The sequence below is a fragment of the Aptenodytes patagonicus genome, chromosome 1, assembly GCF_965638725.1.
Source record: "Aptenodytes patagonicus chromosome 1, bAptPat1.pri.cur, whole genome shotgun sequence".
Lineage (NCBI taxonomy): Eukaryota > Metazoa > Chordata > Aves > Sphenisciformes > Spheniscidae > Aptenodytes > Aptenodytes patagonicus.
The window spans coordinates 80,984,480-81,006,876 of NC_134949.1; the positions used below are offsets into that span (position 1 = coordinate 80,984,480).

The 22,397-nt window shown below is 44.7% G+C and overlaps 1 protein-coding gene across 3 annotated transcripts in view; it reads right to left on the bottom strand.

Moving 5' to 3' along the window:
• The window catches only part of LOC143163331 (protein mono-ADP-ribosyltransferase PARP12-like), a 35,887-nt gene that overhangs the window by 12,598 nt on the left and 892 nt on the right, over window positions 1-22,397 (bottom strand). For all 3 annotated transcript variants that reach the window (XM_076344510.1, XM_076344530.1, XM_076344521.1), the window contains exons 2-8: window positions 19,435-19,567; window positions 13,618-13,870; window positions 13,379-13,507; window positions 12,941-13,009; window positions 3,904-4,005; window positions 1,453-1,576; window positions 44-209 (exon numbers count right to left, since the gene is read on the bottom strand). In XM_076344510.1, coding sequence (XP_076200625.1) covers window positions 44-209; window positions 1,453-1,576; window positions 3,904-4,005; window positions 12,941-13,009; window positions 13,379-13,507; window positions 13,618-13,870; window positions 19,435-19,567 — 976 coding nt within the window. The remainder of the gene's footprint in view (window positions 1-43; window positions 210-1,452; window positions 1,577-3,903; window positions 4,006-12,940; window positions 13,010-13,378; window positions 13,508-13,617; window positions 13,871-19,434; window positions 19,568-22,397) is intronic.

Genomic DNA, 22,397 nt, shown 5'->3' on the forward strand with positions numbered 1-22,397 from the left:
ACATTTCTTCAGAAGTGATTCAAAGCACAGGAAGTGGATTCACCTGGTCTCCATATTCAATCCACTGGCCTTGGTCATTCTTCCAATACCAAATCCACTGTGTGGTCAGTACAAATGTGGGTTTTGTGACTGATGATGGTGTAGAGAGGCGTCGAAGCGAAGAAGAAGAGCAGGTCATTGTCTGGAAATTAATGTTCATATTTGCTATGCTGTAAGGACAAATTCAGGTTTATTATAGTTAACAGTATATATTTTATCCTCTAATCCCCAGTTTAAGCTGGTGCAATTTTCTTTAATATAATGTGACTGCCTGAACTTAATTAGGCCTGAAATAAGAGTATTTCCCACAGAATGCATGGCAGCTCTGAAAACTGTTTCCAATCTTCAGAAGTGAACTATGGCCTGTGAGACACTGAATGCCATCTCAGTCGCTAGCCAGATGTGGCACTGCCAGCTTTACAGACAGTCTGGGGCTACATGTACAATGTGGCAAAAGGTATTTCTGCAATAAATAAGCACGGTTACAGTTTTTCTCAGCACAAAAATGGAAGTTCGCAAGTACATGACTAAGTTTGCCAGCAAACACCTGCAGTTTATCAACTTTGTTGTTTTTCTGTGGTTACAGAGGATGCAATCACAGCTGTGAGCTCTGTAAATAGCATTCATCACTGGAGCCACATGGGCTTTTATTCCTAGGAGGCTTGAAAAATTAACTCTCAGGCAGAAGGACTTTGAAAGCAGCCTCCTCTTGGGAATCTTCCTTGTGATTTGCACCATCCAGCAGCCTAGTCAAGCTGCAAATCAAAATCACCTGCTGTCTGAAGAGGCATGGGCCAAAATGACTATACCACTTCATTGAGGCCAAACCTGGGGTCCCCTATGAATCCAGGTGGCTTACAGTGAGGCTTTCAGAAAGGAGTTAAAGGGAAAATGCACTCTCTTAAAAAAAAAAAAAAGAAAAAAGAAAAAAAAGAAAAGATGGGCTGCTTACACAAAGGGCATTTTATAAAATTCCTCTAGGCACATTATAGATATTATTATATTATTATTATAGATACTAGCTGCATTAGGAAAGGAATAGCCAGAGAGAAGGACCAGCTCTGAACTGTTGTTAGAAGGCCCAATTATTATAAATAAATTATGACTCATTATCTGAAATACTAATATTCTAAGCACTAAATTCCACCCACCTCTTTTTATCCTGTATAGAGTTTTAAATGCAAGATATCGTTGTGTTACTTTTAGAAGACAAAAATGGGGTGATATTTCCATGCAATCACTTTTACTTTTCTTTTTAAAAAGAAGAAAAATCTCATTTGTACATCCTCCCAGATTCTGAGAGGCTCAGTAATCAGAAGTTATGGAAGTCAGACATCTTTAGGAAGAAAAGAAGAGTTTTTCCTCAGGGGCTCAACCACAGTACTCTAAGCAAGCAGTCCAGTGTCATTATACCTGCTGTTTTTTGGGTCACAATAGGCCTTTTCAATTTCCTCCATCATGGAAAGGTCATTCCAGGTGATCCCATTATATACTTGCCATCGATACGGCAAATGGTAATGAATAAATCTGCATTTATCTGTAATAAGATCAGACATAATGAAGAGCTCTGCAATCATAACAGAGAGTGAGACAAGAAGGAAAAAAAAAAGGAACAAGCATTTTTTACATTCTGGCTTTATCTCCTGAGCTTTGGTATGAGCAATAAAGACAGACTGCTGAAAATAAAAATATGTTTGAACAATAGGGGTGTGTGTTTCTCCAGTCTCATCTAGAAAAGCAACATAAGCTCTCATACTGCCAAATATATTTCAAAGAAACCACAACCCTTTGCTGATACATGACATTGACAGCTAGGAGAGCAGTGCCACAGCTAGGAAGTGTGTGTCTGTGTGTCACACCACGTTTCTTGGCTGTAAAAAGTCTAGTCTACACATCACATAAGCACCCCGATGTACTTGGTTCTCTCTTTCCCTTAGTGCCTTAGAGCTTGTGGGGTGGTTACCAAGGCCTGAATGTTTTTTTTAGGCCCAGCCCAACGAACGAGGCAGCATAAAAGACTGCAATACTCCACAGAACATCCCCCAGGAGGGACCCTACACTCACCCCTGAACAGGCAGCACGCTGCCCTGCTAACAAGACTGCTAGGCACTGTTGGAATTGTTGCTTCGCTTCTCAGAAAATGGGAAGCAGCAACTTTTAACTGCCTTGCATGCAAGACCTGCAGCAGTGCTATATACCCGTCACACAGGAAGAGGAAGACTTCTGTGTTTTTTTTAAATCATCTGTGTTTTCAACGCACGTACGTCTGCATGTTTGAGTACAGACCTGCTTAACACCCCTGCGTGAGTGCATGCTGCTGGATACAGGCAGAGGCTGACCTCCAGGCCTTCCTGCTGGGGGAAGCTGATGTATACTCCACATCTGAGTATGGACCAAACCTCTTATTTACAACTTTTGAGCCAAACATGGCATGGCAAAGCACACTAACTCTCCAACCATTATTTGAGTTTAGCTGTTTGGTGGTCACAGTATAGCTGCTTTGAGCCTGACCTCCACAGCTAGCACATGGGTACACCACTCACATTATGCAGGTCCAAAAGGTCATAAACTTAAGCCTCAAGCCTGGTCCTAAAGAAGCAGAGTCTGAGAAATGTGATACAAGGCTGGAGTAGCCGCTGCACAGACAGAGCCAAAAGGAGTTTCACCATTCCTGACCCCTGATGCATCTGACCACAGAACATATGGAAACTAACCCCAGTTATGAAGACAACAGTGTCATTCACTCCTTTCTTCCTTCTTTTTGTTAACAGTGCACCTTGTCTTGAAAGCACTGTGCTTAAATTAACTTGAAAAGCTGTAGACAAAACCACACTTAGTCTCTCTTGGCCAGATTTCATTTCCGTGATCCATAAAATACCCATAAAAGAGATAATTTATTTTTTAATAAGTACTGTCTCTCTTCAAAGTAACAGTCAAGAAGAGGTATTATCAAGCCCTAAAGTAACTTACTCATCTGCCTCTCAGAAAAGGAGCTTCTGATGGGAGAACTGCATCTTTACCAGAACACAAACCCACTACAGAAATGCTAAATGCACACAAACATCTCAGACCAGTTATCAGGCAACTTATTGTCCACATCCTAAGCAAAAGCAAACACAGTCTGATCTAATTTAAGTGGATCTTTTACCAAGACCAGGAGGTCAGAAAAGGAGTAGTCCTTTAGAAAGTGACTGGACAAGTTCACGGAAAGAAAATCTCATGGTACCTCCTCATAACCAAGGAAGAGCCTAACCTGGGGGTTCAGCGACTGTTCGGGGACAGCCCCCGAATACAGTTGTTTATACTTATATTTTCCCCCAGACCCCTGTTATTGGCCACTGCCAGATAGACGGACTAGATTTATCTTTAGCTTAGCTGGTACAACTATCGTGTTTTCTTAAGGTGTTGTAACACCCTAGATCACTTTTTAAAGGACTTAATGGGGGAGAATATGGCTATTACATAGGATACAGCAGGAATAAAGAATGACATATTGTTATCAGTTGTCAATGACGACAGCATAAGGCCGGCTCTTAAATTGATCTAATAGTTACAGAAAGTGTAACATTTAATACTTGAAAGGTTTTTGCCACAAAAACATACCCAAAACCTGCCCCCATCAACAGGACTGAAATAGGCCATAGATGGATCATCTAGAGGAGAAAGGGTTTAAGTGTATCCACTTGACTTTCCTCTGATTACGTTTGTAATTCTGACAGTGTTTATTAGTGACTTGGAAACAAAGCAAACGAGTGAGAAGGCACAATCGCCACTACCACTCCATATGCCACCACTAGTCTGAGCCATTGAGTGGGGAGTGCCTCTGCAGATGCTGCTCTCAAGATTACTTTTTATAAAGCTTACCTTTATTTTTGCAGTACTTCCAGACATAGAACACACATAGCTCATCACGTGTATCTTCTTTGTTGTCCTTCGAATCTTTAGCAGAGGAATCGTCTTTTTTATCTACAGGAAAGAACACATCAGTCCTTATTTGCCCTACTAAAATACAACTCTAAGAGAAAGACACTGCAATTGGTATTTCATCCCAGAAATAACAAAGAGCTGACTGCAGTAGCCAAGTCAAGCACTTTCAGGATCTGACTATCCCCTGTACAGCCCATCGCATGAGTTAGGGCTTTGTGACTGACCAATACACCCCTACAATGGAAGGCAGCTCAGTGGAGATGGCCAAGGGCGATGTCATGAAGCTCAGAGTAACGCAGGGTTGCAAAGAAGCTGACTTTGTCTCAACACAAAGGGGACCAGAGGGTGGCCTTGGCTGTAGATAAATGGCTATGTCAGCTGAGTGGATCAACTGGTGGTATAAGTGTTTCTCCCTGAGTTAGCCAGATCGGCATGGGGGGAGTGAGTACGGGGCTCAGCCCAACACAGCAGTATAAGAACTAAACAACTAACAAAAGAATTTTGAAGAGAGCAACAGGCTTGAGCTGGCTTCAACCCACGTATTCCTTCCCAGAGATTGGGGACACCCAGCGTTGTGACAGTGAGCACATTACCAATGTGATTCCCATTACAGTTCAGTCACAATATACAGATCTATGTATTGCAATGGCTATGTTTTGGTAAGCTTAACTTAACATTTGTATTGTGTTTTCAATGTATTTTGCATCACTCTGCTACATCAGAAATGTCATTGTACTGGGCCTGGCTAGGACAGGGTTAATCTTCTTCATAGCAGCTCATATGATGTTGTGTTTTAGATTTTTGACCAAAGCAATGCTGATAACACACTGATGCCCTAGCTTTTGCTGAACAGTGTTTGCACAGCAGCAAGGCCTTCTCTGTTTCTCACTCTGTCCCCCCAGCGAATAGACTGGGGAGTGCACAATAGGTTGGGAGGGGACACAACCGGGCAGAGGACCCAAACTAACCAAAGAAATATTCCATACTATATAACGTTATGCTCAGCAATAAAAGGGAAAAGAGGGAGTTTTAGGAGAGTTAGCCATCTTTTACTCGGGAACTGGCTGGGCATCAGCCTGTCTGTGGGATGTGATGAGTGATTCTGTTTGCCTCACTTGCTTTGCTTTGTTTTCTTCTTCCTTCTTCCACTTACCCTTTGCTTCCCCCTGTCCTGGTTTCGGCAGGGACAGAGTTAATTTCTTTTCTAGTAGCTGGTACAGTGTTTTGGATTTAGGATGAGAACAAAGTTGATAACGCACCGATGTTTTAGTTGTTGCTAGGTAATGCTTACACTAGCCAAGGACTTTTCAGCTTCCCATGTTCTACCGACTGAGAAGGCTGGAGGTGCACAAGAAGCTGGGAGGGGGCACAGCCAAACTGGCCAAAGGGACATTCCATACCATGTGACGTCATGCTCAGTACATAAACTGGGGAAAGCTGGCCGAGGGGGCCACTGCTCGGGGACTGGCTGGGCATCGGTCGGCGGGTGGTGAGCAATTGTACTGTGCATCACTTGCTTTGTGTATTATTATTATTATCATATTATTATTATTATCATTTTATTTCAATTATTAAACTGTTTTTATCTCAACCCACGAGTTTTTCTAACTTGTGCTCTTCCAATTCTCTCCCCCATCCCACCGGGTGGGGGGGAGTGAGCGAGCGGCTGCGTGGTGCTTAGCTGCCGACTGAAATTAAACCACGACAGTCCTTTTTGGCGCCCAACGTGGGGCACGAAGGGTTTGACATAATAACAGGTTAACCGGAGTGTATTAAAGAACTTATATCTGTTAGTAGTTGTGGGTCACAATGTTGGTTTCTCTGTTCTCGATATTGATTTGTATAATCTGCATCGCGCTCTTTTTCCTGCTGTACATGTTAAAGATTGGTGTTGGGTTTTGCAGTTTGCTGTGGTCTGCAGTGAATAGTGATGTTTCGCTTGTGAGGTTTGTTTTTAGAACATTGACCTTGACGTTAGTGTGGTATGTAAACTTCGCAATGAAGCCGTTACTGTACCACGGAGACCATTTCGTGGAGACAACTAGCAATTGCAGTAACTTTTCTGAGAGTTTTTTTACGGAGGAAATACAGAATGGCAGGGTCACTACCTTCTTCTATAATGTTTCCTCCTTCATTACAGTAATTTTTCAGTATTTTGAACATCCTTGGGCAGTTAAGATACTTCTATTAATACTTCTTGGGAATATTGTTTCGGTTTTGTCTAAAGTTGGTAAGCAATTTAAGAATATCATCCAGAGATCTGCCCCAAAGCCGAATAGTTATGAGTGGCAGGGTGTGTGGGACAAGATGGGCAAGTACCTAGGCCAATGGGCACCCCCAGTGTTTTGGAACTTCACCCCTGAGCAAGTGCAGAATCCTGAAAAGTTAGTAGAATATTTGGAAAAAGTATGCTGTCACCCTGGCAACTCCAGAGAGCTGCAGCTCATTGCAACGTGCTGGGGCCTGGCCCATGCCTACCGAGCCCTGTTCAACACCATTCAGTGCCCTCAAAGGGAAGAGAAGGTCTCTGGCTCTGACAGTAAAACGACACGCACTGCGGCCACTCCGACCCCGGTGACAGGCCCTGCGGCCACTCCGACCCCGGCGACAGGCCCTGCGGCCACTCCGACCCCGGCGACATGCACTTGCACTGTGTCCACTCCGACCCCGGCGACAGGCCCTGCGGCCACTCCGACCCCGGCGACAGGCACTTGCACTGCGGCCACTCCGACCCCGGCGACAGGCACTTGCACTGCGGCCACTCCGACCCCGGCGACATGCACTGTGTCCACTCCGACCCCGGCGACACGCACTGCAGCCACTCCAACCCCGGCGACAGGCCCTGCGGCCACTCAGACTCCGGTGACATGCACTTGCACTGCAGCCACTCCAACCCCAGCAACACGCCCTGTGGCTGAACCAAAGAACCAGCCTGTGCCGGTATCAGTCGCCCCTGTAGACAAGAAGAAATTTTGGAAGCGGAAGTCGGCTCGTTTAGTAAGGGAGGAAGAAGCTTCTTCTAAAAGGGAACCGGAGGAAGAACTGTACGAGTACCCTGGAGAAGGGCCATCACGAGAACGGGAGGAGGAGACCCGGCCGCTGATCAGGGAGGAGGAAGAGGAAGAACTCATAAACGAGGCAGTGACCACCCGATCTCTATCCCTGAGTGAGCTGCGAGATATACGAAAAGATTTCAGCCGTCGTCCAGGTGAGCATATTGTCACCTGGCTGCTCCGATGCTGGGATAATGGGGCCAGTAGCCTGGAATTAGAGGGTAGGGAAGCCAAGCAGCTGGGATCCCTTTCTAGGGAAGGGGGCATTGATAAAGCAATTGGAAAAGGGACACGTATCCTCAGCCTTTGGAGGCGACTCCTGTCAAGCGTGAAGGAAAGGTATCCCTTTAAGGAAGATGTCATATGTCGCCCAAGCAAGTGGACCACCATGGAGAAGGGTATCCAATTTCTGAGAGAATTAGCTGTGCTGGAGGTGATTTATGGTGACCTGAACAATAAACAACTATCCAAAGATCCAGACGAAGTCAAGTGCACACGACCCATGTGGCGGAAGTTTATAAGGAGCTCACCATCGTCATACGCCAATTCATTGGCAGTGATGACCTGGAAAGATGGAGAGGAACAAACAGTGGATGAATTGGCTAGTCAACTCCGGCAATACGAGGAAAGTCTTTCTTCCTCCATCGTCTCGGCTGTGGAGAAACTGTCCAAAAAACTGTCCCGGGAGATCCAGCAACTCAGAGAGGATAGGTCCTACTCCTCACCTGTACGGACCAGTATCTCGGCTATTAGAAGTAAGCGTTCTTTTGCTCAAGAGAGAGAATATAAAGGGTACACACCACGGGGCACCCTATGGTTTTATCTGCGTGACCACGGAGAGGACATGAGGAAGTGGGATGGGAAACCTACCGCAGCCCTAAGGGCACGGGTACGCGAATTGCAAGGGAAAACAATCACAGAAAGAGGTTCTTCCAGGAAAATTGCTGCTCCAGTTTCCAGCGGGCAGTTCCCCAGAGAGAGTAGAAGGGCTGATCTTACTCTTGATCTTAATGAAGAAACTTCTGACCCGTACGTACAAGAAATGAGAAATGAGTACTGTGATGAGGATTAGAGGGGCCCTGCCTCCAGCCAGGGGGAGGAAAGGGACAGCCGGGTTTACTGGACTGTGTGGATTCGGTGGCCTGGCACGTCAGACCCACAGAAGTATAAGGCCCTGGTAGACACCGGTGCACAGTGTACCCTAATGCCATCAAGCTATATAGGGGCAGAACCCATCTGTATTTCTGGGGTGACGGGGGGATCCCAACAGCTAACTGTATTGGAAGCCGAAGTAAGTCTAACTGGGAATGGGTGGCAGAAGCACCCCATTGTGACTGGCCCAGATGCTCCGTGCATCCTTGGCATAGACTGCCTCAGGAGAGGGTATTTCAAGGACCCAAAAGGGTACCGGTGGGCTTTTGGTATAGCTGCCTTGGAGATGGAGGAAATTAAACAGCTGTCCACCTTGCCTGGTCTTTCGGAGGACCCCTCTGTTGTGGGGTTGCTGAAGGTCGAAGACCAACAAGTGCCAATCGCTACCACCACAGTGCACCGGCGGCAATATCGCACCAACCGAGACTCCCTGATTCCCATTCATGAGCTGATTCGTCGACTGGAGAGCCAAGGAGTGATCAGCAAGACCCGCTCACCCTTTAACAGTCCCATATGGCCAGTGCGGAAGTCTAATGGAGAGTGGAGACTAACAGTAGACTATTGTGGCCTAAATGAAGTCACGCCACCGCTGAGTGCTGCTGTGCCAGACATGCTAGAACTTCAGTACGAACTGGAGTCAAAGGCAGCCAAGTGGTATGCCACAGTTGATATCGCTAATGCGTTTTTCTCAATCCCTTTGGCAGCGGAGTGCAGGCCACAGTTTGCTTTCACTTGGAGGGGCGTTCAGTACACCTGGAACCGACTGCCCCAGGGGTGGAAACACAGCCCCACCATTTGCCATGGACTAATCCAGACTGCACTAGAACAGGGTGGAGCTCCAGAACACCTGCAATACATTGATGATATCATCGTGTGGGGCAACACAGCAGGAGAAGTTTTTGAAAAAGGGAAAGAAATAGTCCAAATCCTGCTGAAGGCCGGTTTTGCCATAAAACAAAGTAAGGTCAAGGGACCTGCACAGGAGATCCAATTTTTAGGAATAAAATGGCAAGATGGACGTCGTCAGATCCCAATGGATGTGATCAACAAAATAACAGCCATGTCTCCACCAACTAGCAAAAAGGAAACACAAGCTTTCTTAGGCGTCGTGGGTTTTTGGAGAATGCACATTCCAAATTACAGTCTGATTGTAAACCCTCTCTATCAAGTGACCCGGAAGAAGAACGATTTCAAATGGGGCCCTGAGCAACGACAAGCTTTTGAACAAATTAAACGGGAGATAGTTCATGCAGTAGCCCTGGGGCCAGTCCGGGCAGGGCAAGAGGTAAAAAATGTGCTCTACACCGCAGCCGGGGAGAATGGCCCTACCTGGAGCCTCTGGCAGAAAGCACCAGGGGAGACTCGAGGTCGACCCCTAGGGTTTTGGAGTCGGGGATACAGAGGATCCGAGGCCCGCTATACTCCAACTGAAAAAGAGATATTAGCAGCATATGAAGGGGTTCGAGCTGCTTCGGAAGTGATCGGCACTGAAGCACAGCTCCTCCTGGCACCCTGACTGCCGGTGCTGGGCTGGATGTTCAGAGGGAGCATCCCCTGTACACATCATGCAACTGATGCTACGTGGAGTAAGTGGATCGCACTGATCACACAACGGGCTTGAATAGGAAACCCCAGTCGCCCAGGAATCCTGAAAGTGATCATGGATTGGCCAGAGGGCAAAGATTTTGGAATATTGCCAGAGGAGGAGGTAACGCGTGCTGAAGAGGCCCCAATGTATAATGAACTACCAGAAAATGAGAAGCAATATGCCCTGTTCACTGATGGGTCCTGTCGTCTTGTGGGAAAGCATCGGAGGTGGAAAGCTGCTGTATGGAGTCCTATGCGACAAGTTGTAGAAACGGCTGAAGGAGAAGGTGAATCGAGCCAATTTGCAGAAGTAAAGGCCATCCAGCTGGCTTTAGACATTGCTGACCGAGAAAAGTGGCCAGTGCTCTATCTCTATACTGACTCATGGATGGTGGCAAATGCCCTGTGGGGGTGGTTGCAGCAATGGAAGCGGAGCAACTGGCAGCGCAGAGGCAAACCCATCTGGGCTGCCACACTGTGGCAAGATATTGCTGCCCGGGTGGAGAACCTGGTTGTAAAAGTCCGTCATGTAGATGCTCACATACCTAAGAGTCGGGCCACTGAAGAACAACAAAACAACCAGCAGGTGGATCAGGCTGCTGAGATTGAAGTGGCTCAGGTGGATCTGGACTGGCAACATAAGGGTGAATTATTTCTAGCTTGGTGGGCCCATGACACCTCAGGCCACCAAGGAAGAGATGCAACATACAGATGGGCTCGTGATCGAGGGGTGGACTTGACCATGGACACTATTGCGCAGGTTATCCATGAATGCAAAACATGTGCTGCAATCAAGCAAGCCAAGCGGTTAAAGCCCCTCTGGTATGGAGGACGATGGCTGAAATATAAATATGGGGAGGCCTGGCAGATCGATTATATCACACTCCCACAAACCCGCCAAGGCAAGCGCCACGTGCTTACAATGGTGGAGGCAACCACCGGATGGCTGGAAACATATCCCGTGCCCCATGCCACCGCCCGGAACACTATCCTGGGCCTTGAAAAGCAAGTCCTATGGCGACATGGCACCCCAGAAAGAATTGAGTCAGACAATGGGACTCATTTCCGAAACAACCTCATAGACACCTGGGCCAAAGAGCACGGCATTGAGTGGGTGTATCACATCCCCTATCATGCACCAGCCTCTGGGAAAATCGAACGATACAATGGACTGTTAAAGACTACACTGAGAGCAATGGGTGGCGGGACGTTCAAACATTGGGATACGCATTTAGCAAAGGCCACCTGGTTAGTCAACACTCGGGGATCTGCCAATCGAGCAGGCCCTGCCCAATCAGAACTTTTACGTACTGTAGATGGGAATAAAGTCCCTGTAGTGCACATAAAAAATATGCTGGGGAAGACAGTCTGGGTTATTCCTGCCTCAGGCAGAGGCAGACCCATCCATGGGATTGCTTTTGCTCAAGGACCTGGGTGCACTTGGTGGATAATGCGGAAGGATGGGGAAGTCCGATGTGTACCTCAAGGGGATTTGATTTTGGGTGAGAATAGCCAATGATCTGAATTATGTGATGTTAAGTACTAATTATAGTTATAATAGTTATACTAATAATACACAGATATACTAATAATACTAATAATATTATATGCCATACTAATGTTATTACAATAAGAATCACCCAGACTAATGAAGAATAACTTCAGTGAAACCAAGCAAAGCACAGTGATGATGGTACCAGAACTGACTTCAACATGGAACAATCCAACACCACATACCATCTCCATTTTTCCTGCCCTGAAAGATTATTATGACAGATGGAGCCCGAAGTCATGGACTAAATGAACTCACTGAACATTTTAGAGGGATGGCCCACAGACGAAGGGAATGACATCTGTGTGTGTGTGTGTATATATATATAAAAAAAAAGGGGTGGTGATTAATGAAAACGTACTGGAAAATACGAGACTTGAGCATGACGCAGATGGTATAGAATAAGGGGTGGATATTGTCCTGGTTTCGGCAGGGATAGAGTTAATTTCTTTTCTAGTAGCTGGTACAGTGTTTTGGATTTAGGATGAGAACAAAGTTGATAACGCACCGATGTTTTAGTTGTTGCTAGGTAATGCTTACACTAGCCAAGGACTTTTCAGCTTCCCATGTTCTACCGACTGAGAAGGCTGGAGGTGCACAAGAAGCTGGGAGGGGGCACAGCCAAACTGGCCAAAGGGACATTCCATACCATGTGACGTCATGCTCAGTACATAAACTGGGGAAAGCTGGCCGGGGGGGCCGCTGCTCGGGGACTGGCTGGGCATCGGTCGGTGGGTGGTGAGCAATTGTACTGTGCATCACTTGCTTTGTGTATTATTATTATTATTATCACCATATTATTATTATCATTTTATTTCAATTATTAAACTGTTTTTATCTCAACCCACAAGTTTTTCTAACTTGTGCTCTTCCAATTCTCTCCCCCATCCCACCGGGTGGGGGGGAGTGAGCGAGCGGCTGCGTGGTGCTTAGTTGCCGACTGAAATTAAACTACGACACCCCCCCGCCTCCCATCTTGACCCCCAAGTTTTCTTGCTTTTATTCTTTCTTTCCTCTTCCCCTGTCCCACTGGGGATCAAGGGGAAGTAAGCAAGTGGCTGTGTGGTGCCTAGCTGCCCACCAGGGTTAACCCACAACACCTGTGTAGTATCAACTATCTTCAGATAAGTAAATTTGATATTAAACATTACACCTTCCACGCATGGAATATCTAAAAGAACCTGTTCAGAGAGTATTGGACTCTGACAGGCTTTAAAGCCAAGGCCCTTCTGCCCAGAAGGACAGGAGATTTATGAGTTCCTATTCACTCACTGGAAGGTGTATCAAGACAACCGCTCTACTGACAAAGCTATATCCATTTCCTGGGGACAGAAGGCAAGGAAAGATATCACATGCACAGATACAACTCTGTCTCCTTCCCAGGAAGGAAGCAATGTGTCCAGAACAGTAGAGAGATCAATCCCAGACTACTCCCCATTATGCTGTACAATGGTTGGGCAGAAATCTCAACACTCCTCTGCAGGCCATCCGGTACTATGGCTTTCAGCATATGGTAGGGTAAGCACATAAGCTGTGCTCTGACCACCACAGGGCACTGTAGTGCTGTGTGAAACCAAATCCCAATGAGAACCACTGATCTCAAGACTGGACGGTTGGAAACAATCCATACCTTCGTCTTTACCTCCAGCTCCTGTTGGCAACTGGTGTTCGCTCTGACCAGGTACATTGCTACTGGGACCTGCACGAGAAGACTGAGTGAACAGCACTGCTGGACCAGAACCTCAGCTAGCTGGCAACATCCCAATTTGTGTGTTGAGGATTATGTCCATCACACATATAATTTTCCACCAGCACTCCACTACTGATATAACAGATCAGCAATAACAGTTACAACTCCCAGCTAGTCACAGTTATCGGCAGCCACTCCATAGCAGTTTTGTATGCAGTATTTTAGGCAACAGTAATGCAGCTCTCCCTCCCACATGACTCGGCCGCAACTTACTCCATTCCTGAAAGCAGATCAATGGCAGGAGGGAAAAAAAATACGTACATGTTGTAAGAGGGGAAATAGGAAAGCCGATTCCACATGGAAGCAGTTGGTACTTACCTAGACATTTACCTTCTGAAGGTGGCATGTGCAGTGTGGAGTCCACTGTTTGCAAGACTATCTTCATTTCTTTAGTCCTTGTAACTGCCTTTTTTTCCAATAAATTTTCTCTTGGTTTGTAGTTGTGTGCTGAAAGCACAGAAAGGATGATGGGGTTTAGCTGTGAGGTAAGGCAAGAACGGCTTCTACCTCTATCAAACTCAGAATCCTATTTAAACTCAATGTTTCTCACAACTTACTTCTCCCCTTCTTCAGTTCCTTGTTGAATTCCATATGTTTGTGATCATCTATAGCCTGGATGTTTGAAGCTATGTTCACATCAATGCCTCCAGTTTCCAACACTCTCAATGAATGGGTATCCAAGAGATTATGGGACCTCTTGCATGGAAAAAATCTACATTCCCCTTGGAGAAAGTGTCGACAAATATGAAGCTTGTTACAGCTGTTTTGCTGGCTGCAGGTAACATTCTTTCTGTTGTAAAGCTGGCAGACCTAGAAGTGGGGAGGATTGATACAATATGAAATGGAAAAGCATATTAGAATCAGTAATTTTTTTTCTTTGTTCTATAGGCATACAGCTTTAACTGCAGAAAACCCGTGACTAAAAAGCATGTGTTCATTGTGACTTCTTTAATCTGGACAGGTTTCTTGCATGGAAGAGCAGGCGTTTTCAGCTGACTTATGCATTTTCAGTTTTGAAGTTCTGCAGAGTTTTTTTCCAAGAAAAAGAAAAGCCAATCCAACAAGCATTCATTTTTGGCACTCCTAAGCAAGACAGTTACATAACAACTGACTGGTTTACAGTTATTCTATTAAAAAGCAAAACAAAAAAAACAAACTCCAAAACAAAACCATAACATAGAACAAGTGTCTCCATAAAAACATATATACTGTGTCAAATGAGGTATTATTTCATGGAGCTGAAACTGCATTTGCACTTCCTGTTTGTAAAGCTTATTCTGCATTGAAGACTTGGGCATCTAAAAATGATAAGAAGAATGCTTTGACATCAGAGTACATATGGAAAAAGCAACGCACTTCTTTATTCCTCTGCTCACCAAAAAAAGAGATATGCAGTGAATTGGACCCAGGGAACAAGTCACACACCAAAAACTCCTTCATTGCCCACCAAGCACCACAGCAAGACTTCTGCTCCTGCAGCACAGAGAAGCAGCCCGTAACAAGAAAGCTGCTTTGAGGAGGACACGCAGCGGTCTGGCAGACAGCCCCAACATCACACCAGAACTGTCACAGATCTCCTCCCAACCCCTGTTCCAAGCAACAGAGACAGTTTTTATGCTGTGTTGCAACTGAATATATATAGATTTATGTATCAACTAGGGAATTAGAGATTGCTGGGATGGCAGTGTTTAAAAGACTGAAAAATCAGGCCGGTTTCAACTGCAAAACTCTTTACTGGATTCATATTCAACAATACCCATTGCCAAAGACGAGTTCCTCATCGCCATCAGTCAGTATCATGTACAGAACAATAAGCCTTCACAAACTTACTCTAAATTAGGTGGGAGCATACAAAGCCATGGAACCGATGCAATTTCAGTGAGCACTGACGGCTATCATCCTTGATAGTTCTTAGCCTCTGAGGGAAGCAGAAACCAAAGGGTTTCCTTCTTCCTTCTTCCCCATCTTCCCTCTGTCATTGTGGATGCTTTTTGCTTTTCTATCCCTAACACCCCAAAGAATGCTCTCACTTGCTTTTGACATCTTATTTTTGGGATCTGGACTTGTTCTGGTTTTGCTTGTTCTACTGTATTATTCTGCTTCCATCACATATCCTTCCTGCTTGCTCTGCAGGATTTTAGTTTTACTAGGTATCTTGCAGATTTTACTTCCACATGTTTCCCTGCACCCTGTTTATGCAACTATATCACAACTTTCCATTTACCCCCTTGCAATTATGGCTATTATTTATATATTTAAGCTCAGCTGCATCACAAAATGCTATCAGCAGTGTTACAATCTGCTAGGTGCCCATGCAAGGTGCTGGCAGCAGGGGTGGCCTCTGTGAGAAGAAGCCAGGGGCTGCCCTGTGCTGGGCACAGCTGGCTCCAACAGACCCACCACAGGACACAGCTGAGCCCATCAGCCAAGCTGGTGGCACCTCTGGGAAAACTTATTTAGGAAAGGGCAAAACATCGCATGGTAGTGAGGTGGGTGGTGGGAAAAGAGTGAGAAACAGCCCTGCAGACACCAAGGTGAGAAGAAGGAAGGGGAGGAGGTGCTCCAGGTGCCTGAGCAGAGATTCCCCTGCAGGACCACCTACAGCTGGTTGCCCAGGACCATGTCCAGATGGCTTTTGAATATCTCCAAGGAGGGAGACTGGGCACAACCTCTCTGGGCAACCTGTGTCAGTGCTCAGTCACCCTCACAGTAAAAAAGCATTTCCTGATGTTCAGAGGGAACCTCCTGTGTTTCAGTTTGTACCCATCACCTCTGGTCCTGCCACTGGGCAACACTGAAAAGAGCCTGGCTCCGTCTTCTTTACACCCTCCCCTTCAGGTGTTTGTAAATATTGAGGAGATCCCCTGAGCCTTCACTTCTCCAGGCTAAACAATCCCAGCTCTCTCAGCCTGTCCTCATGTGAGAGATGCTCCAGTCCGTCCATCATCTTAGTGACTCTTCACTGAACTCCTTCCAGTAGCTCCATCACTCTCTTGTACTGAGAAAATAAATTTTGGAAAATTAATTTTGGACCTATTTTCAGCTAATGTAGTGGGTCACTGTGGAAGATATAATGAAGAGATAGTGACTTCTGGCAAATCTAGGCAGTTTACCTGTAGGCCTTGGTTGCAGAGGCCCGTATGTTATCATTAGTGACAGCCACATAACGGGAGCACGTACCGTGCCATTAGCATTAACTGCCTTTAACAATACAACCTGTACGTACTGTTTGTAAGAGCTTGTTCCTATAGAGATGCATAAGAGCATAATGCTCTCAGTGAACCTCAGCGTACCATCTAGAACGTTCAGTTTTATATAGATAGAAGACCAATAGCTTTGGGGTTTTTTCCAGAAAAATACTATAAAGATGTGAAGAACAGCAAGGGTGCTGAACCTCACCACAGATGGGAATTCTGCACGGCAAGCCATGGTCCTACCAGAAAGGTCTGTCTGTTACTGTATTGTCATGGTTTCAGCGACATCAGAAGGGACATGTAAGATTTCTTCTCACTATAACCTTTAGTAGTAACCAACTATTTATCTTAAGCATCATGTGCCTTTCTTAGTGAGATCCAAAAGTACCAGCACCTGCCAATGAAAAGCAATTATTCAGCTACTCCAGAATTTTGGGTAAGTCACTTCATTTTTCTCTCCTTCATTTTCCCAACTTTGTCTGAGGGGAATGCAGAAAGGCTTATCATCTACAGAGCACGCTAAGATCTATGTATCAAGAACATATGCAAGTGCTAGGTAATGACAGTCTTCTGGGAGATGCTTTGTGACTTCAGTCACTAAAGAACTCAAATCTTACACCACTGCCAAGGGATGGTCTTCCTCAGTTGAAGAACATTGCTCTATTTTGGGGGACCGATACCACTCAAAGTATTACCTTCATCTAAAATGTACATGCCTCATCTGAGTGCCTACCTAACAAGAAAAATAAGTTAAGCCTTTAAATATGCAGCTTGTTTTTCCATCCCTCCAAGTAGGGATAACTGTTCAAGTTACTGAGCTGGACACAAACAGTCCAACATTCACCAGAGACAGACAATCAAGCACAAACTAAGGACTGTGATGCACACTTATACAGTAGTCCCTTGATTCAAAGGAGTAATACAGTTTGCTGGATGTTTCTAGAAAAACTTAAAATCACTGCTTTCTTAATAGGTCTTTCCCCAACCCAATCTTTCCCCCTTAACTTCGATATCCTCTCCTTTCTAGGAACTTTCTCCTCCAGGAATACTGCTAATCAAAACCAGAAGTGGAGAGCACAGTTTGTCATGCAGCCTGAAGCTAGTTTAAGAACTACCAAAAAAAGCATAAGACTTATGTCAGACACTGGTTTTGGGGGCCAGAGCATAGGAATTGCTTTTGTGCTTGCACCTTCCTGCTCAAGAGAGTAGGGAAAAAAAAAAGCAACTAAAATACAAAATCGGGTAAAAGCTGAGAGAGTACTAAAAATACAAACATTTTGTATGGAGCATCCATTACACAAAATATCACTTTAGGGTAGTGGACAAACCAGCCACTTAAGTTACGAAGTGAAGCTCCCAGAGATTTAAAGACACTGAATCCAGTTGAAGGCGATTTTATAGAGCATCTAGAGGAAAATGCATTAAAAGATGATGTTAGTATGCCAGACAAAATTTTTACATGGGAGCATCGGAATAAACTACCAAACCAGAACAAAGTGCTGCCTCAGCAAAACAGGGAATCCACTAATTAGCTAAATCAAGAAAGCACACTGCCCCTTGCATTGGCAAGAAACAAAAAAAAAAAAAAAAGGAGAGCCAGAGAGAAGGTGAGGGAAAGTGTAAAAACCCCTGATTTTGGGGTGCTGTTGTATTTTTCTTACCCTTCACCCCAGTTCAGGTCACAGAAGACCAAAGTTTCCTCTTGCTTGAGAGCTTCATACATGCCATTTGTCAGCACACACAGAGCCAGTCAGCATTTCTAAGCAAGAAACAGCCAAATTGGCTTTCACACCCCTCCCTCCAGCTCTCAGGTTTATGAATGGCCTGCATCAATCACCGTTTTCCATTGTTTCTGCTATTTTACTCCATAATAGAAGTTAAGGTGCTCAGTTAGAGGTAATTAACGATGCCTGCCAGTGGCGAGGGCCGAACAGATCTATAGATAAGAGCTTAACAGTAATACCAATCAATGATGGTTGCTACTATCTGCTCATTACTGGGAGTAATTAAACAAGAACCACTTAAGTTTTAGATGCAGCTGAGCAGGACAAAGGTATTACTAACCCTCATTGCTCATCACCACCATGCTCCTTGACTCTGCCAGCACAACATATTTTAAAATACTACCAAAAAAAAAAAAAAAAGATCTATTTTGTCAAAGCCCAGCACTATCACAGCAGGGAATAAGAAAACAATAGAAATGTTATGCCAACAGATCTGTGGAGATTATAACCTCCAAAAGACAAGGGTAACAGGAAGTACTCTGGTAATTTCCTAACCAGGAACAGCTGTAGCCAAAACAGGATATTCTTGGCTTTGAAACAGCCATACCTTGAAGATAGCACTGCCCTTATACACACATGCAGAACCAGAATGGATTGTTCAGCCAAATTTAACAAAATCAATGACTTGCATAGAAACCGGACAAAGGTTGCTCTGTAGAAAATTAGTGCACAAAAACTCAGTGCGCTTTGGAAGGGGCAGATTTTACACAAAACTGACTGCAGTCGTTTGGTCATTTTCTCATGGATCTTTCTCACTCCCCTAATACCCTCAAGCACCGAACTGTTCAGGCCTACACAGGCTGGAAAAGGAAAGGGGCCCTTGCTTCCTAGTCTCCATCATCTCTTGGTAGTTTTGGTCAGGCCTTTTATCCTGTAAGCGTGTGCAACTATTGCGATCTTTCACCTCCATCTTGCTTACCTCACCGTCTGTAAACCTCTGGTGAAGTTGCTGACTTTTTTTGTTTGCTTGTTTTGAGTAACTTTATGGCTATCCTATTGGTATTACAGGAAAGGCACGCAAAACAGGCTGTAGTCTTGCTGTCTGCTTCCTGCTGTCAGACCTTCTGCTGACAAGTCATAGATGACATGGCCTTACCAAGGTGCAAGCCTTCTGATATTTATGTAAGCAACGCACTCCTCAGTGTTTAACAGTTTTATTGCTGGGTTTTTTTTTTTTGGTTGTAAGTACACGGCACTTTCACAACCCTTGCTCCATATTGTTTCTTCTGGTGCTTTCACACACAGCCATTCCCATTCATACTTCATTCAGACTAATCTTGATATTTCTGTTACATATCTTAGCAGCTTGAAATTGAGATCAGACCTCCACCTTCTCTCTTGCCCTCTCCCATTCCTAATTAACAAAAGCTTCTCGTAAGAGATCAGTACAACTCACATCAGGGAGGAGGAAAGGGTCATTTTGGAGAAGCAGCACCCGCAGCTCGTTCTCATTGAGGCCAGACAGCTCATGAGTCTTTAGAACTTTTTTGTTCTCAGCGTTGATGATGTCGTGGGAGTACTTACAAGATCTGCAAGAAAATACACAGCAATATCAATGTTTACTTTTTCAGTCAAGTTGATTTAAAGAGAACCTCAGATAACGTTGAGCTTGGGAAAAGTCATGGAGAGAAAGGCAGTCTGGCAAAAGTCCCTGTGAACATTTAGATGGTCCTTGTAATTAGCTACAGAATGGACCAAACAGCATAACAACTCTGTGAAATACATTAGCATTATTATCCCCATTTTAAACATCGATGTGGCCAGACCACTTCTAAGAAAGCTAGCAGCACAGATTCGAAGGTAAGCCTGTCTACGCCACACTTTCTTCCACTCCGGCAAGAGGCAAGTCAAGTCACGCCATCTGAACAGCTGGAGGGAAAGCTAATTTTAGAGGAATACATCAACAACGGTAGAAGTTGCAACACCCTCGATTTTATGAACATAAAAGGTTGTTGTCCCAGGGATGGCACGTAAACAAAGATGCAAAAGTCTGAGAGTGCAAAACAAAGAAATAACGAAGCTGAAAACAACACAATTTATCTTTGCTGGCTGGGAAGTTTAAAAAAAAAAAAATCCAAGAAAGTTCATTAACTTCTGAGTTTTGGATAAAGAAGCGATTAAAGGACAATAACGAAGATGCTGGTGCCACTTACTAACACAAGAGAAACGTCTGAAGTGAGTATGAACTACACAGAGAGAAAGATTGCCTTTTTTCTGCATCTATTTGAAAAGATACTGCAAATCAATAATAAGAGGATAAACATAGTCAACCTGTGCATTAATTCAATACAGTAAAATACAGCTTCCTTATGTCTTGCTCTTCAAAAGCATGATTTGATACAACCTTAAGACTAGACATACTCAACCAATAAAAGTACCTGTTAATCTATCAGACTCAAGTCTCTGTTCCCTTTATCCTTTTAGCCCCTAGTTAACTCCTGAAACTCTCCTCGTGAAAGCTGTGTCTGATCCAATCCTTCTGTACAGACCCTTCTGTAGACGTTTCACCCCTGACCTCCACTACCTGCTAGGCACATTGCTTTGTAAGCAAATAAACAAGAATGCAAAGTCTGAAGGGCAGAAGTACGCCATCTTTGGTCCTGAGAAACGATCTTCTAAGGATACTAGATTCTGTAGACACTCGATTAATGGCTAGGAAGGTAGGAGAGCTACAGAGTACTCGAGGTGGGAGCCATCACCAGCGCTCCTCCGCAGTTAACTACAGATTCCTCTGACAGTCACAGGGTGATCTACATCACTTGAGTACATATTTCGAAGTCAAAGGTTGAAACAGTCCATAAATACAGTGATAACCAATCAGCTGAGTTTAATAACACATTTAGAAAAAAAAAAAAGCAGTGAAAAGTTACTTGCCAGACAAGTTAAAAACGGGTTTAACTAGACTAAAATCCTGATTCCACTAAATAGGGAGACCCCAGTAACTCGCACAGACATTTTTCTTTCAAAAAAATCTAAACCAAAAAGGATGCAAGATCTGGAAGCAAGGCTAGTGTCATGGTTTAACCACAGTCAGCAACCAAGCACCACACAGTCGCTTGCTCATCCTCCCCCCCTGGTGGGATGGGGGAGAGACTCGGAAGGGCAAAAGTAAGAAAACTCGTGGGTTGAGATAAGAACAGTTTAATAATTGAAATAATAATAATAATAATAATAATAATGAAGAAAAGGAAAACAACAAAAGAGAGAGAGAGAAACAAAACCCAGAAAAACAAGTGATGCAACTGCTCACCACCCACCAACCAACACCCAGCCAGTCCCCAGGCAGCAATCGCTGCCCCCCGGCCAACTCCCCCCAGTTTATATACTGAGCACGACGTCATATGGTATGGAATAGCCCTTTGGCCAGTTTGGGTCAGCTGTCCCGGCTATGCTCCGTCCCGGCTATGCTCCTTCCCAGCTTCTTGCGCACTTCCTCGCTGGCAGAGCATGGGAAGCTGAAAAGTCCTTGACTTAGTATAAACACTGCTTAGCAACAACTAAAACATCAGTGTGTTATCACATTATTCTCATGCTAAATCCAAAACACAGCACTATACCAGCTACTAGGAGGAAAAGTAACTCTATCTTAGCCAAAACCAGGACAGCTAGATTTTTACCTTATCAGTTAAAAAATATTCTCTGTCTTGATCCATGTGGCCCACGTAGCAGTATTTCTGCCCCCTCATTTTAATCAACCCACAAAATTTTAATCAACCATTTTATCCCTCCCATGAAAGGCATACTCTTCCTTTTATTAACACATACAAAGGTGATTTTAAATACTTAGGGCTATTGAGAGGACAGAATGGTTTATCATTGCAAAGAGAATCACCTCATTGCACGTTTTAGTTCACACGGAGTTATCCAGCGCAAGTGCCTACATGCACTTGAAGGTATTTCTATCAATGAATCACATGGAAGCTTATCGCACCATCAGTAAAGCCAGAAGCGGTAAGAAAATCTTAGCATCCCAATACTTTGCTAGTACCATTCTGAGATAGACGTGGCCTTTCCCCTCCATCCTCTTCAGATCCAAGCGCACAATGAGCTGTTTTGCTAGGGCAGAATAGGAAGAATCTAGTGGGGTATCAGCATATTACTAACACTGCTACAGCGCAAGACCTGGGGCTTGGGGGCTTAAACTGCAAATTCTAGGTTTCACTTCTACGTTTGTTTTCGGTTTCCTTTATTGTTACATTTTTAAATAGGTACAATCTTTGGCCCTCCTGTGCCTAGAGAGGCTGCCAGGCCTACCCTTCCTGCGAGTCCTCCATAATTTCAGAAAACAGGACTGATGTACATGGGAAGTCAAACACTGCCTCTCACAGAAAGGGCTGTAAGCAGAGCAGTGACTTACAG